General features: G+C 50.2%; 1 protein-coding gene across 1 annotated transcript in view; it reads left to right on the top strand.

Moving 5' to 3' along the window:
- LOC144138450 (protein argonaute-2-like) overlaps nucleotides 1-9,540 on the top strand; it is a 41,006-nt gene extending 31,466 nt beyond the window's left edge. Inside the window, exon 4 of the mRNA XM_077670732.1 lies at nucleotides 8,796-9,540. Coding sequence (XP_077526858.1) covers nucleotides 8,796-9,452 — 657 coding nt within the window. The 3' untranslated portion in view covers nucleotides 9,453-9,540. The remainder of the gene's footprint in view (nucleotides 1-8,795) is intronic.
- Nucleotides 9,541-13,220: the final 3,680 nt, after the last annotated feature.

Genomic DNA, 13,220 nt, shown 5'->3' with positions numbered 1-13,220 from the left:
AACCCCTATATATAGCCTTCATAGATTATGAGAAAGCATTTGACTCGGTCGAAACCCTAGCAGTCATTCAGGCATTACGGAACCAGGGGGTAGATGAGCATTATGTAAGAATACTAGAGGATATCTATAATGGGTCTACAGCTACTATCATCCTCCACAAGGAGAGCAGTAAAGTACCTATAAGGAAGGGTGTCAGACAAGGAGACACAATCTCTCCAAGGTTATTCACAGCATGCTTACAAGAAGTATTCAGAACGTTGGATTGGGAACAGGTGGGAGTAAGGGTTAATGGAGAATACCTCAGTAACCTCATATTTGCTGATGACGTTGCCTTGCTAAGTAACTCGGGGGACGAATTGCAAAGCATGCTATCCGCACTAAGCGAACAGAGTAGAACCGTGGGCCTGAAAATTAATATGCAGAAAACTAAAGTAATGATCAATATCCTCGGGACAGCACAGGAGTTTGAGATAGATGGCGAGGCAGTGGAAGTGGTAAGCGAATATATATACTTAGGCCAAGTTGTGACCCCAGATCCCAACCATGAGGCAGAGATAATTAGAAGGATCAGAATGGGGTGGGGTGCATATGGCAGACATTCTCAGATAATGAATAGCAGCCTACCATTGTCGTTGAAGAAGAAAGTGTATGACAGCTGCATCTTACCGGTACTCTCCTACGGGGCAGAAACTTGGAGGCTCACTAAGAGGGTTCAACTTAAATTGAGAACGACTCAGCGGGCAATGGAGCGGAAAATGATAGGTGTAACATTAAGGGACAAGAAGAGAGCGGAGTGGGTCAGGGAGCAAACTGGTGTTAAAGACATATTAGTTGAAATTAAGAAGAAGAAATGGACGTGGGCAGGGCATGTAATGCGAAGGCAAGATAACCGCTGGTCATTAAGGGTAACAGAGTGGATCCCTAGAGAAGGCAAGCGCTGCAGGGGGCGGCAGAAAGTCAGATGGGCAGATGAGATCAAGAAGTTTGCGGGGATAAATTGGTCACAGTTGGCACAGGACCGAGGTAATTGGAGAATAATGGGAGAGGCCTTTGCCCTGCAGTGGGCGTAGAAGTTTGCGGGGATAAATTGGTCACAGTTGGCACAGGACCGAGGTAATTGGAGAATAATGGGAGAGGCCTTTGCCCTGCAGTGGGCGTAGATAGGCTGGTGATGATGATGATGATGACATACCTGCCAACTCTCCCGAATTGTCCGGGAGACTCCCGAATTTTGACCTAATCTCCCGATTGTACGAAAGCTATCTAGAATATCCCGAAAAGTGGCCGCCACAGTAGAGGATTTTTTTTTTTTTTTAATTACGGTGTACGTCAATCTTTCCTGCTGCGACAGTTGTGGTGCTGCGGAAGAGCACTCGCCACAAAACTTCTAGTTTATTGTAACCATACCGTAGAGTACCGCCAAGTATATTCTAGGCACTATAGACTGCTACAGAGTACCGCGCATCTGGGCAGAGGCCGGCGGCGAGACGCGCTCGCCACCGTACCGAAAGGAGGCGAGGGAAAAGGTACCACAACTTTCGCGTCTGTCGGTTCACTCTGACGTTCCACGCATAGTTTTGGCACGAAGCGTTGATGCGAGTACTTCGAGAGTGTCTGCGTTAATGCGGCGTGTTGGCAACTTGACATTTGTAGCAACGCCGGCCACTTCGGATCGCCAACTGCCAATGGAGATCGGTTGGTTCGGTGGAAGGGGGGCATGCGCGCCAAGGCGGCGGCGCCGGTAGAGGCAGCCGTGGCCGTGTGTGCGGAAATTTGTTGCGAGCGACCTCCGCAAGGATCGCTAGCTACCATCACTGAAAACAGGTCTTTCATGAACGCGGCAGGCAGGCATCTTGCTAGGAGTCATTGTTTAGAGCACGATCGGCTTTGGAGCAAGTGCGAGCGCATTTTGTACGCTAGGCCTACGCCGCCTGCTTAGGCGTCAGTAGCACGTTTTCCCAAGTTCAGTTGTAAGGTAGACGGCACTGTCAAAAGCAAAGAAGTACTTGCAAGTATTTCTGGACTCATACACAGCAGAGTTTCCGGCTGGTGTGACTTCTAGATGTGTGCCGACAGCAACTCATTGTATTGGCGGCGCGAAAGGTTCTTAAAAGACTCGTTGATGTCCACGTCAAGCGGCTCAAGTTGGCCCATCAGGCCACCAGGGATCACCAGCATCACCACCGGTGACACGATGTTGCTCGTGAGAGCGCCCTGAAGTGGCCTACGGAAGATACCACGTGTATAACCGTGAGCCCAGTAAGAGCAGGAAAAAAATTGGTGCAGCTAGCACTATTGGTGGTGAGCGCGACCACGGGCGGTGCTGCGAAGCGCATCTCCGATAAAGTCGCAGGAAGTAGGAAAGTACCGCCATCAGCGAGTGTCGCGCGGGCAACATTGGGGTGTGGTTGCTTGTCTGTTTGTCATAGAAATTGCCGCTCGCGCATGTGAACTTTTCTATGGCTGGTGGAATAGCCTTTTTGGGATGTTAGTTGAGAATACACTGTAATTTCAGAACTGAGTAAGAAACAGGCTACAAATCAGATGATTTTTTTTTTTTTTTTTGCGCGATAACTATATTATGCAAGGGCAAGTAACACGCTTTCCTGCGCGCCGTGGAGTTGTGCGTCATTGGTTTCTCAAGGGCTTAAAATTACACACACTGTTTTGGTGAACATCATCTTTATCACAAGCTGGTTGATTTTATTGAATGGTGCCAAGTCCCACCACTTTTACCGGGACAGTTTTCAGACCTGCAGTGGTGTGTAAGGCGCGTATCAGCGAACATTTGTTATGAGTATGCGCCAGTGGCATACACTGAATTTCTTTTGGGGTTATGTTTCTACAAAAACTTAGAAACATAAGGAGAGCAAATGTAAAAATTTAAATTAAAAATCAATTTTAATGTTCATAACGAAAGCCACTCAACGTGAAAGTTGTCGGAGGGGCAGAGCAGTGATTCACCATAATGGCTGTAGCGCCATTAACCGCTTACTGCTGCCACCCAGTGTATTTCAAATTTCCCGCCTTCGCAGTGCTCGCGCGCCCCCTGCATGAAACTGCGCCAGCGGGAGTTTCTGTGCTTGCTTTAATTCTGTATGCTGGAGCTGTTTCGTCATTTCGAATGTGCCTTTTTTTTTTTTTTTTTTTTTTCTTGCGCGGCTGAAGCCTTTCTGCGTCATTTTGCACATGCAATTTTTTCTTGCGCGGCCACTTTTTTCGCTTACTATCGTAAAAAACATTACGAGCGTTCCTAACTAAATGAATGCGAGGGCTGCCGGTTATATACACAGATTTTGCGTGAAATGTACCAGCAGTTTTCTTTGCGCTAAACAACGGGGAGGTGTATGACAAGCTCTAGTGGTTCACGAGATTCGAACGGTTATGACTATTTTAACCACGTGGTTTTTGAAGCCTCAGCGTACAGGCTCTGCTTGGGTCCGTTATCTCGCTGCGCCGCCTAATTCCGGCAGTCTCTTGACATCGTCTGTCAGCAAGCCACGACGACAAGGCGAGCCCATAAAGTGCTCTGCACTTAATAAACTGTTATACCCATCATAGGCAGCCTCAGTTGGTCTGTATCCAAGCTATAAAACACCCCGAAACAAAATAATTATACAAGAGGAAATGAGAAGGGGTGCCTGCCTTACCCACCTGCAAATGGATCGTATGCACGGTTTGCCTTGTGTCGCAATACGTTCCAGCTTATTCACATTAGATTTAAATAGTAAAAAAATTTAATCAGCACTAGCTGCAACATGCATTCAGTCTTCTGATTTTCCCCATGCGCGTTTTCTGAAATTGTTGCGTGGGAATTGCTGATTGTCCATGGCATTATTGAGGGGCATATGCTCTTTCGGCATTCGAATGCACAGCCCCTTTCATCATCGCTTATTGAGGTTTATCGTGGCGACATTTAAAAAATCCCATTGAAGTACCGTATTTTCTGGTCTATAAGTCGCACCCCCCTCAAAATGAGTTTTTCCAAAAAAAAAAACATATACAAGTCGCACCGATGTATAAGACGCACCGGTATATAAGACGCACTTGTTAATTACGTAAAGTCAGTGAATCAGATTGTTTGAAAGTGCGGCGAAAGTACATAGGTGCGGCGGCTGCCGCCTATGAACGCATCCCCCCGTAAAGAGGGCTAGACGTGCATATACCGTCCGAAGTCTAGACAGAACTAACTTCTCAAAAATGGTTTGATACACACAGATGGCATGTACTTACAGACAGCATTTAGGCAAAACCAAAGTCTTCTTCTTCCGACTCGCTAACAAATAATTCAGCAACTTCAAGTGGGAGTTCCGCCGGCGCATTACTGTCGCCCTCCGACTCCCTGATGTCTCCATTGCCAACATTGTCACCACTCGCGGACCAGATTATTCCGGCCTTTATCAACCCGGCTATGGCTACAACTGTTTTTGTAGAAATGCAGTCCCAAGAGTCGGAGACCCATTTCGCCACCTCTCCAATTGTTGCGCACCTCTTGCGTGCTGTCGTAAATCAGCGCAATAAAGGTGTCGTGGCGGACGGAAGTGACGCGAACGGAAGCGGCCCGAACATTGAAACTTATCAGCAAGCTGTCATTTTAAAAATTAGCAGCACGTCTGCCTCTTTCAGAGTAACTCTCGGTAATAATTTATAAGCTGCATTTTGTTTTTCCAACCCAGTTTGATGTAACTTTGAATTTATTCTGAACTAGTTACTGCACATGGCATAAAGTAGCGCGGTTGTCGCAGGCCATCATCATTGTTTTTGACTAGAAAAAGCTTCAAATTCTTCGGTTTAACGTCCCGAAGTGACACATGGGCTATGAGAAATGCCGTAGCGTGGGCTTCAGATTCATTTAGACCCTAGAACTGTGTCTGAACCGTGCGCTGGCCATGCGCGGCCGCCGCGAACCGGATTTATTCCATACATAAGTCGCACAGGTGGATAAGACGCACCAACGAGAATTTCAGAAAAAAAAAAACGAGACTCATGCACCAGAAAATACGGTATACTCACTGCAACATCATGCGTTCGGGTCAAATGAAACACGTGTAAATACGTAAAATGGGTGCGAAGTTCTTTACTGCACCTTGAACAAAACTGGTGTAAGTTGCGTAATCAATCAACTGCGTACAGCAACACTTAACGTTTGCGCCTTTGTGCACTTCAGCCATCCCGTAACACCCATCTCGGTATAACACATACAAAAAGAAACAATTGTAAAGCCCTCTGTGAAACCGTTGCAGTTTGGTATCTCCTGTGGTGGCAAATTTCTCCCGTTGAATCCTGTGTATTCATATCACTCATCGCTTCACGTCTGCCTCGCCTCTTAGAATCTAAAAAAAAAAAAAGCGCCTTTTTTTTTTCTGGAGCGTTGTCCAGAGAGTGCCTTTCGAGGCTGTCTGGACAACGTTGTCTGTGCCATTTCGTAGTGGTTAGCACACACCTTCTCATTGCATTTGCTTTTGAACGAAAGCCAATTTGTGAAGGAATGTATGCCGTACAGACTAAAGAAAACATCCACACAGACTATGTGAATCTCCCAAACTTCCTTATAAAACATTTGTGATGGTGCACATTGGGCAGAGAAAAAAACGTTCATCTGATACAAGTCAACAACGACGAAAGAAATGGAAGACAGCCATTTTATTTCCTGCTTTGGACCTTATGCCAAATGGCATACTATCGCAATTAAAAAACAATTCCTGCTTTGAAATGCGCGTGTAGGGGCCCACAGCTTGGTGCCTAGCATTACTGACTGTTTAGTCTTCATACACACTTCGAATAGTCACCGAGGAGCTTTCAGCACTGACCCTTGCAAATAAGCTAGAAAGGACGAGTTACACTCAATCTTCGATTGTCTCTCTCTCTCTCTCTCTCTCTCTCTCTCTCTCTCTCTCTCTCTCTCTCTCTCTCTCTCTCTCTCTCTCTCTCTCTCTCTCTCTCTCCTCATGTGTTCCAAACTTGTGCCGGATGCAGCTTGAAATTATTCAGAGGTGTCGAAAGCTGGCAGAATAATTTAATTGCTGGAAATACGCTTTTCGATGCACTACAGCATCAAAACGGGTGATTTCTAGCACAGGCGCTGCTTCCCCTGACAAGCGGAGTGTAGCAGACTGCAACGCGAGTCCCAAAGCTGACGTCGGGAGCCACGGGGCACCACTCGCCACCAATTGGTGCAAGGCTGGAGAAACAGCAGAGCTGGTGGCCTTTCCCCTTCGTCGGAAACCCAACTGTTGCAGCTCGCATGGATTTCCGATCTATCCGCTGAAAGTTTTCCACGACTGGCTAGCCTGGATTGTATTGCCTGCAGCCTTTCACATCTCTCCCAACGTGGACCGCGTTAGCACACGCTACAACCAATGGCAACCGGCTCACGACGTCTGTGCTCCCCGCTTCAGATGCGAACACACCTGAACTGGCGAGGAGAAGAGCGCATGAAAGATTACGCCACAAACGCTGGGCAGTGTGTTCTCGAAGGTTGAGATGGCCAACGCCGGCCGCTCCTCACAAAGCACGCTCGCGTGCGCTGGGTATTTTTAGCAGCTGAGCTTTTTGAGCCTTGTTTCGAGCGCTGCCACAAAATTGACTGACAGCTGGCGTCGGCCAGCTCTACCTTCGAGAACACACTGCCCAGCGTTCGTGGCGTAATCTTTCATGCGCTCTTCTCCTCGCCAGTTCAAAGGTGGCCCCACCTGGGGGCACAGACGCAGAGTTTGCGAAGCTGGTTGCCGTGGGTTCTAGCGCACGCTAATACGGTTCACTTTGGAAGAGATGTGAAAAGGCTGTAGACAAAATTGATCCGGGCCTGTCGTCATAAAAAAAACTTTCAGCGGAAAGTTTGGACAAAAGGAGAGGGGCTGCTAGCTCCGCTGTATATCCAGCATTGCACCACTAATGCAAGCTGCACCAATTTTTTACTCTTTTTTTTTTTTTTGCGAGCTTCTAACGTGGTGCGAGCCCACGTGGAAGCCTGCTAGATGGATGCCTCGAGTTCCTTGCGAGGCGTGTGCTCAGGGGGGCCGTTTTTTCTCGTAACGCTCCACGGCTGAACTGTAAGCTGATGAAAAGCTCTGCTGTTAAAGTCTTGCGAAAGAGCGTTGGGAATCTAACTACTATGAACGCAAACACACATTTGCAACTATGCCTTTGTGTCCCCAATTGCTTCGCTTGACTTGCCGCCGCTGGCAGTAAAAGTTTGTTTTGCTTGTAGGTCGACCCCCAACTTGAGATTTTCAAATTTGAAGAAATGAATCAACCTCCGATCGTGTAAATGGAAGTACGATGTCATGCTTCAAGTGCAATCTTCTTTCAAAACGCGTGCATTGACGCTTGGGTCTGCCACTTTGGTGCAGTGAGATACACTACATGAGCCATTGCCGTTCTTATACGAGTTTGGTTCATTAGGAAGGCTGCCTTGTCCCAAATAACAGCAAACGTAAAACAAAAAAATATAGAGAGAACTTCCAGCAGTGGACTCTCTAGCCACCTTCCGGCAACTTTTCTATGACGTTGCAGAATCTTGTTTGTACGAGTGGAGGCTGCCCAACTAACCTTTCGCTAAGACAAATGACTGGGCAATTCTAGTGGGGTCTTTAGATGCGTCAGATCGCTTCACTTGTATGTTGTCGTGCAGTGACACCCTGATCAAAATGTCTTTAGTGCTGACCCATCTGACGTCACTTTTGCCCATAACGTGGCAGCATTGTGTGTTTCTTTCGGTTACACCAAAAGTGTGTTTATTTGGTTAAAAAAGGTCTTTCGTGGCTGGATTGCAGTTCAGTGAGGTACTAAAGCCTACCGTAAAATACCAAGCAAGCGCCCCCCCAAAACTTTTAGATAATTGGCTTAGAGATAGGGAGGGGGCCCTTATTCGGATCGGGCCCAGAATTCAAGATGACGGCACAAAATGGCGGCGATCGCGAGAAAGGCACTGTAGCCTTCATTGTGAAAAATGTTTGTTTATGATTCATGACACTTCTAGGCAATGCTAAAAACGTAAATTTTCACATTCACTTCAATCGCTGTTAAATCCGCAAAACGATTCTTCAGAATTCGATCCAAAATAAGGTTCAGGCCCTCGGTCTGCAGCTCGTCAGGGTCCTCGGGGACACCGAATTTTTGTTGCAGCAAAACTTCGTAGTTCTTATCCCACTCGCGTATCCTTTTACCGTCCTATTTGAACACGCGAGAAGTGAGGTGCACATTTCTGCCATTTTTCCGATGCCAGTCCACTACTTCGAGCTTCCTTTTTACGGTGTACGAATGCATTGTGAACAAAGACAACCGCTCCTGAAAAAATGGCGGCGATGACTGGTAACGGATTCTCGTAGCAGCAAGGACTTGGATTGTATTGGATTCGGCATTGGCTTTGAACAAAAAAGAAAAAAAAAAAGAAAAAACTTTCGGAATGGCGGGAAGTGGGAGGGGGCGCTTGCTTGGTCGTGTACAGAAATTCTAAATTCCGGGAAAATGCTTGGGGGGCGCTTGCATGGGTGGGGGCGCTTGATCGGTATTTTACGGTAGTTCTTTCAAGTTAAACATTTTGACTTCGTGTCCCTTGGGCTTGTACCCGGGCAGAGATGCTTGACCTGCACCAGAGAGTGGCGAGGGCTCGTTCTTCGATGGGCTGATGTTGCTTTGTTGTTGCCGCAGGCCATGGTGGGTAGTTCTTTCAAGTTAAACATTTTGACTTCGTGTCCCTTGGGCTTGTACCCGGGCAGAGATGCTTGACCTGCACCAGAGAGTGGCGAGGGCTCGTTCTTCAATGGGCTGATGTTGCTTTGTTGTTGCCGCAGGCCATGGTGGTGGAGCTGATGAAGGCCTTCTACGCGGAGACGCGCCATAAGCCGGAGCGGATCATCTTCTACCGCGACGGGGTGAGCGAGGGCCAGTTCGCCGCTGTGCGAGACACGGAGGTGCAGGCGATTCGCAACGCCTGCAAGGATCTGGCCAGGGATGGCTCGTACCAGCCGCCGGTGACCTTCATCGTGGTGCAGAAGCGGCACCACACGCGCTTTATGCCGGCCAACGAGCGCGACGGCGTCGGCCGTTGCAAGAACATACCGCCCGGCACGACAGTCGACACGGTGGTGACGCACCCCGTGGACTTCGACTTCTTTTTGTGCAGCCACGCGGGCATCCAGGGGACGAGCAAGCCGGCGCACTACTACGTCGTCCACGACGACTCGGACTTCAAGTCAGACGAGCTGCAGAAGCTCAGCTACTACCTGTGCCACACGTACGCCCGCTGCGCGCGAAGTGTCAGCATCCCGGCGCCCGTGTACTACGCGCACCTGGCAGCCTTCCGCGCCAAAGAGCACATCACGAGTGCCTGCAACGTACCGAGCGGAAGCAGCGTCAGCTCGGGAGGCTCGGACCATGTCTCGACCGAGCAGTACAAGAATGCAGTCAAGGTTACCGAGCAGATGCAGAAGATCATGTACTTTGTCTGACGAGAAAGTGCGCGTGCTCTGTCGTCTTGCTGTTCGTTTTTAATTTGATTTGACGACTTGAATAAATACGCTTTTATCGTCCTGAAAAGTATCCTTTATTTTTCATTTACTACCGGCAACCGTTGTATTCAGGCTGGGTCTGCATTTAGTCAATAGTGTGATTCATACGTCTAAGACGAATGAGCCTTCAGACACAATTATGCATGAAAAGGAGTCTGTGCCTTATTAGTAAGTTGCAGTATCATGGGTCTTATAATGGTATAACATGGCAAAACAATGCATTTTAAGAAAACATTTTTGAAGTCTTCATTCATTCCTTCAAGCTGAATTTGATCAGTAAGCATATTGATATCTGCTTCAAAAACCCTGCGCGATCTAAAAATGCTGAGAGTAGAGCTAATAGTAGCTGACAATGTATGTGTGCCACGCACAAAGCGGACTTTGGGCTGCAGCCATCTTGGGCTCATTTTGCAGCTGTTTCTTTGTTTTTTGCGCTATGTCACAAGGGCACCTCGTATAGAGAACGAGCGACATTGCTGATTTCCCGAAAGTCATTTACGGCCCATGCAGATCGGGTTTTGACCCGGGCTCAGTACGCACGATAACCTTGAAACGCTCCGCTGCACGGCAGGGTACCGTTGTAGCCAGCCATTGTTGTAGCCATAGACGTGAAGGCCTTTGACACAGTCAACCATACCCGGATTGTGGAGAGAGAGAGAGAACAACTTCGTGGAAGTACTTCGCGGGTGTGGAGCTGGTCCACGCATCACCAATTTTGTGAAAGGATTCCTAAAAGACCGAACATTCCGAAAGGGCTGACCAGACAACCAGTGTTGTGGGGGTGCCACAGGAGGCGATCTGGTCTCCTATGCTCTTTAATTTTGTGATGCGCGACATCGCTGGTGAGTTCGAGACAATCGAACACTTGAAGCACAGTATACGCAGACAATATCACGATCTGGGTTGATGGCTCGACTGATGTCAAGACCACTGCAGCAGTGCAGCGTGGATTGGATGCCATTGATCGGGGGCTCATGGCAACAGGCATGCGCACCTCTTCAGAAAAGACCCAGTACATTGTTCTAGGTGGTGCGGAGCTGACTAGGGAGGCCATCGACATCATCCTAGGCAGTCGCCGCATTGAGCGGGCTGCTTCTCGTTGGATCCGGATTCTAGCGGTACCACTGCACGAACAGGGCGAGCCGACGAGTGGGTCCGACAGCTGAAGTTACGTGGCGGCAGCAGCACCATATCATCCAACGGATGGGAAACCGCTGCGGCGGTGCGGCGACACAGGTGATACGTACGCTGACCCAGGTGGGGCTTGCATCAAAGGCATGCTATGGGGCAGTCTGCTTCGAGCTCACCCAAGTGTAACGTGCGCAACTAGAAATGCTGCACCCTGAGTGCCTGCGAGGTGTTCAGTGTTGAGAATGGGCAGATCTGCTCATCACAGTCGCCACTGTTGTGACTGGCCACCTGAGCAGTCACCGGTGTAGCAACGTTGCCTTGCTCTGTCTGCTATCGATGTGGCGCAGAGCAAAGCGATGAAGTTTTACGAAGAGTTGACGCAACATTTATGTGCAGTATGTACAAGGGTAACAAGTGTTACATGGCTCTCATAAAGGCGATAGCGGGCCTCCACTCGGTGCCTCCGAAATAATGCCGTGCTCGCTGATGCTTCCGGGCTGTTTTATACTCCCGGGAGGCCGTTGCAGCCCCGAGCGGTTTGAATCGCTCCAATCAGGACTCGCTCTTCGAAGTTTGAATCCGGCGAATGGAGGCGAAGACGTTGCGTCAGCCGTTCCGCCATGACGGGGAAAGGGAAGGCCCCTAAATGGTGCCATTTCCAAGCATGTTGGAAACGGCGCCGTGAGGGAGTTTTAGAATAGGGGGCCCCAACGCTCTGGGGCCCCCAAGCGTCTTGGGGCGTCGTACTGCGCATGCGCAGAACCCAAGCCGTCCTTGGGGGTTTTGGGTTTGCGTTTAGCGCGCACGCTATTTTGCTGAAATAGCGGGCGCCCCAAAGCTGGAGTCTGCGTTCTTGCGTCGCTCTCGCAGCCAGCGAGACTGCGCGTGACCATGGCTGAAGCGAAACCTGCGGCTCGTCACCCGATCAACTACGACGATCGCTGAGCTGAATTTGTTGATTCCGCGCGTCGTTCGCTAGATATGGATAAAGCAGGTAATCGTGAAGCGTTTTCTGCCTTCAGAAACAGTCCGCGCACACGCCGGCCGCGCCTGCCAGCTCGGCACGCTCAGCGGCTCGAACCGGCGCAGACCACGGTAGCAACCGCTTGTCGCTACTCTTCCGAATCAATCTGATCGCTAAAAAGAAACTCCAAATGCGAGAAAGTAAGTGTTAGTGTGATGAAAAATTGTGCTAGGGCTTGTTGTCAGGGCTTATTTTAAAAGCGGCGATCAGATATCTGCCGCGATGCTAAGCCTACGCTGAGCGGCCGCGGACGTTCGGCGATCCGACCGATCGCCGCGGCGCGCGGTGCGCGGAGCGGCTGAGAGATGGCGCTACCTGCGCGGAAGCATCGAAACAGGCAATGCAGATGTCTTGGTCACCGATCGCTGAAACGGCAGTTATAGCTGAAATACACTTCCACATGCGAGAAAGGGGATGATAGTGTGGTGAAAAGTTGTGTTATGGATTGTCATTCGCAGTTGCACAGATAGCGGCGATCAAATTTCCGCTACGACGCTAAGCCTAAAGTTTCCATCACCCGAGCCGAGCTGAGCAACGCAAGCCGGTTGCGGGCTGTCGGGGGCGCCCCTCTTCTAAAACTCTCCGCGCGCGAGCGCCTTGCGTTTGGGTTCCCCTAACTTCTTGGGGGCCCCCAACGCCGGCTTCCCCTATTCTAAAACTCCCTATTGTCTGCCTTCCCAAGCGTGTTGTCTGCCGCGGGCCGTTCGTCCGAGGCATGATTCGGCCCAGCCGTTGAGAAGTGAAAAGTAGAGGCGACTGTGTGGCGCCTTCAAGTTGGGGCACGTCTGCCGCAGGCGGTTTGGCACAGACGCCAATCGGCCCCGCCGCCGTGCGTCGCCAGATGAAGCGAATTTGGGCTGGGCGCTCTGGCACAACACCAGGCACCCCATAACCAAGAAGCTCTACCGGTTTGCGAGGCTTCCTCCGCTATGCCACATCATAGAGGAGCGGTAAAAAGGGCACGCAACGAGACGGGCTACCACGAGTGCCGGGGCACATATCCAGCGTCTCAAACGACACGGCGAGCGACGAGTCGCCGATTTTGACACCGCCGAATCCAATCTCCCCTTGGGAGGACGAGCTTATCCGCACCCCCAAACCCATGTCGAGCGTCTGCAGGAAGGACCACCACAGAGAGGAGCGCGCCGCGGCGTGAGCCGACCTGCAAGGAGGTGCAACATTCGTGGACGCCGCCGTCGATGCGTCCAACAACTGCGATACCGTTGCTTGTGCAGATGGGCCAGCGTGGACGAGGCGGACGTATTAGTTTGAAACCACGCCCAGCACAGTGCGATGCGAGCTGGAGGCAGTACTGCTCGCGGCAAGCCACATCGAGGAGCGCTACCAGGCGGAGGAGCACCGGGGCCGGACGTTTACCATACATACTGATAGTAGAAAGGCGGTGGCACCCAAGTCATCGGATCCACAAGCCACCTCCTCATCAAGACGATTGCGAAGAGACTTCGCACAACTAAATACATTACCGTGCGTGTGTACTAAGTGCCGGGACACGCGTGTGTCGTTGGGGAACGAGGCCGCCCACGCGTGGGCGA

This window comes from Haemaphysalis longicornis, unplaced genomic scaffold, assembly GCF_048455015.1.
Source record: "Haemaphysalis longicornis isolate Haplotype H1 unplaced genomic scaffold, Haemaphysalis longicornis Haplotype H1 scaffold_5, whole genome shotgun sequence".
Taxonomy (NCBI): domain Eukaryota; kingdom Metazoa; phylum Arthropoda; class Arachnida; order Ixodida; family Ixodidae; genus Haemaphysalis; species Haemaphysalis longicornis.
Note: the sequence above shows the minus strand (reverse complement) of the source record. Positions and strands in the feature narration are given on the sequence as shown.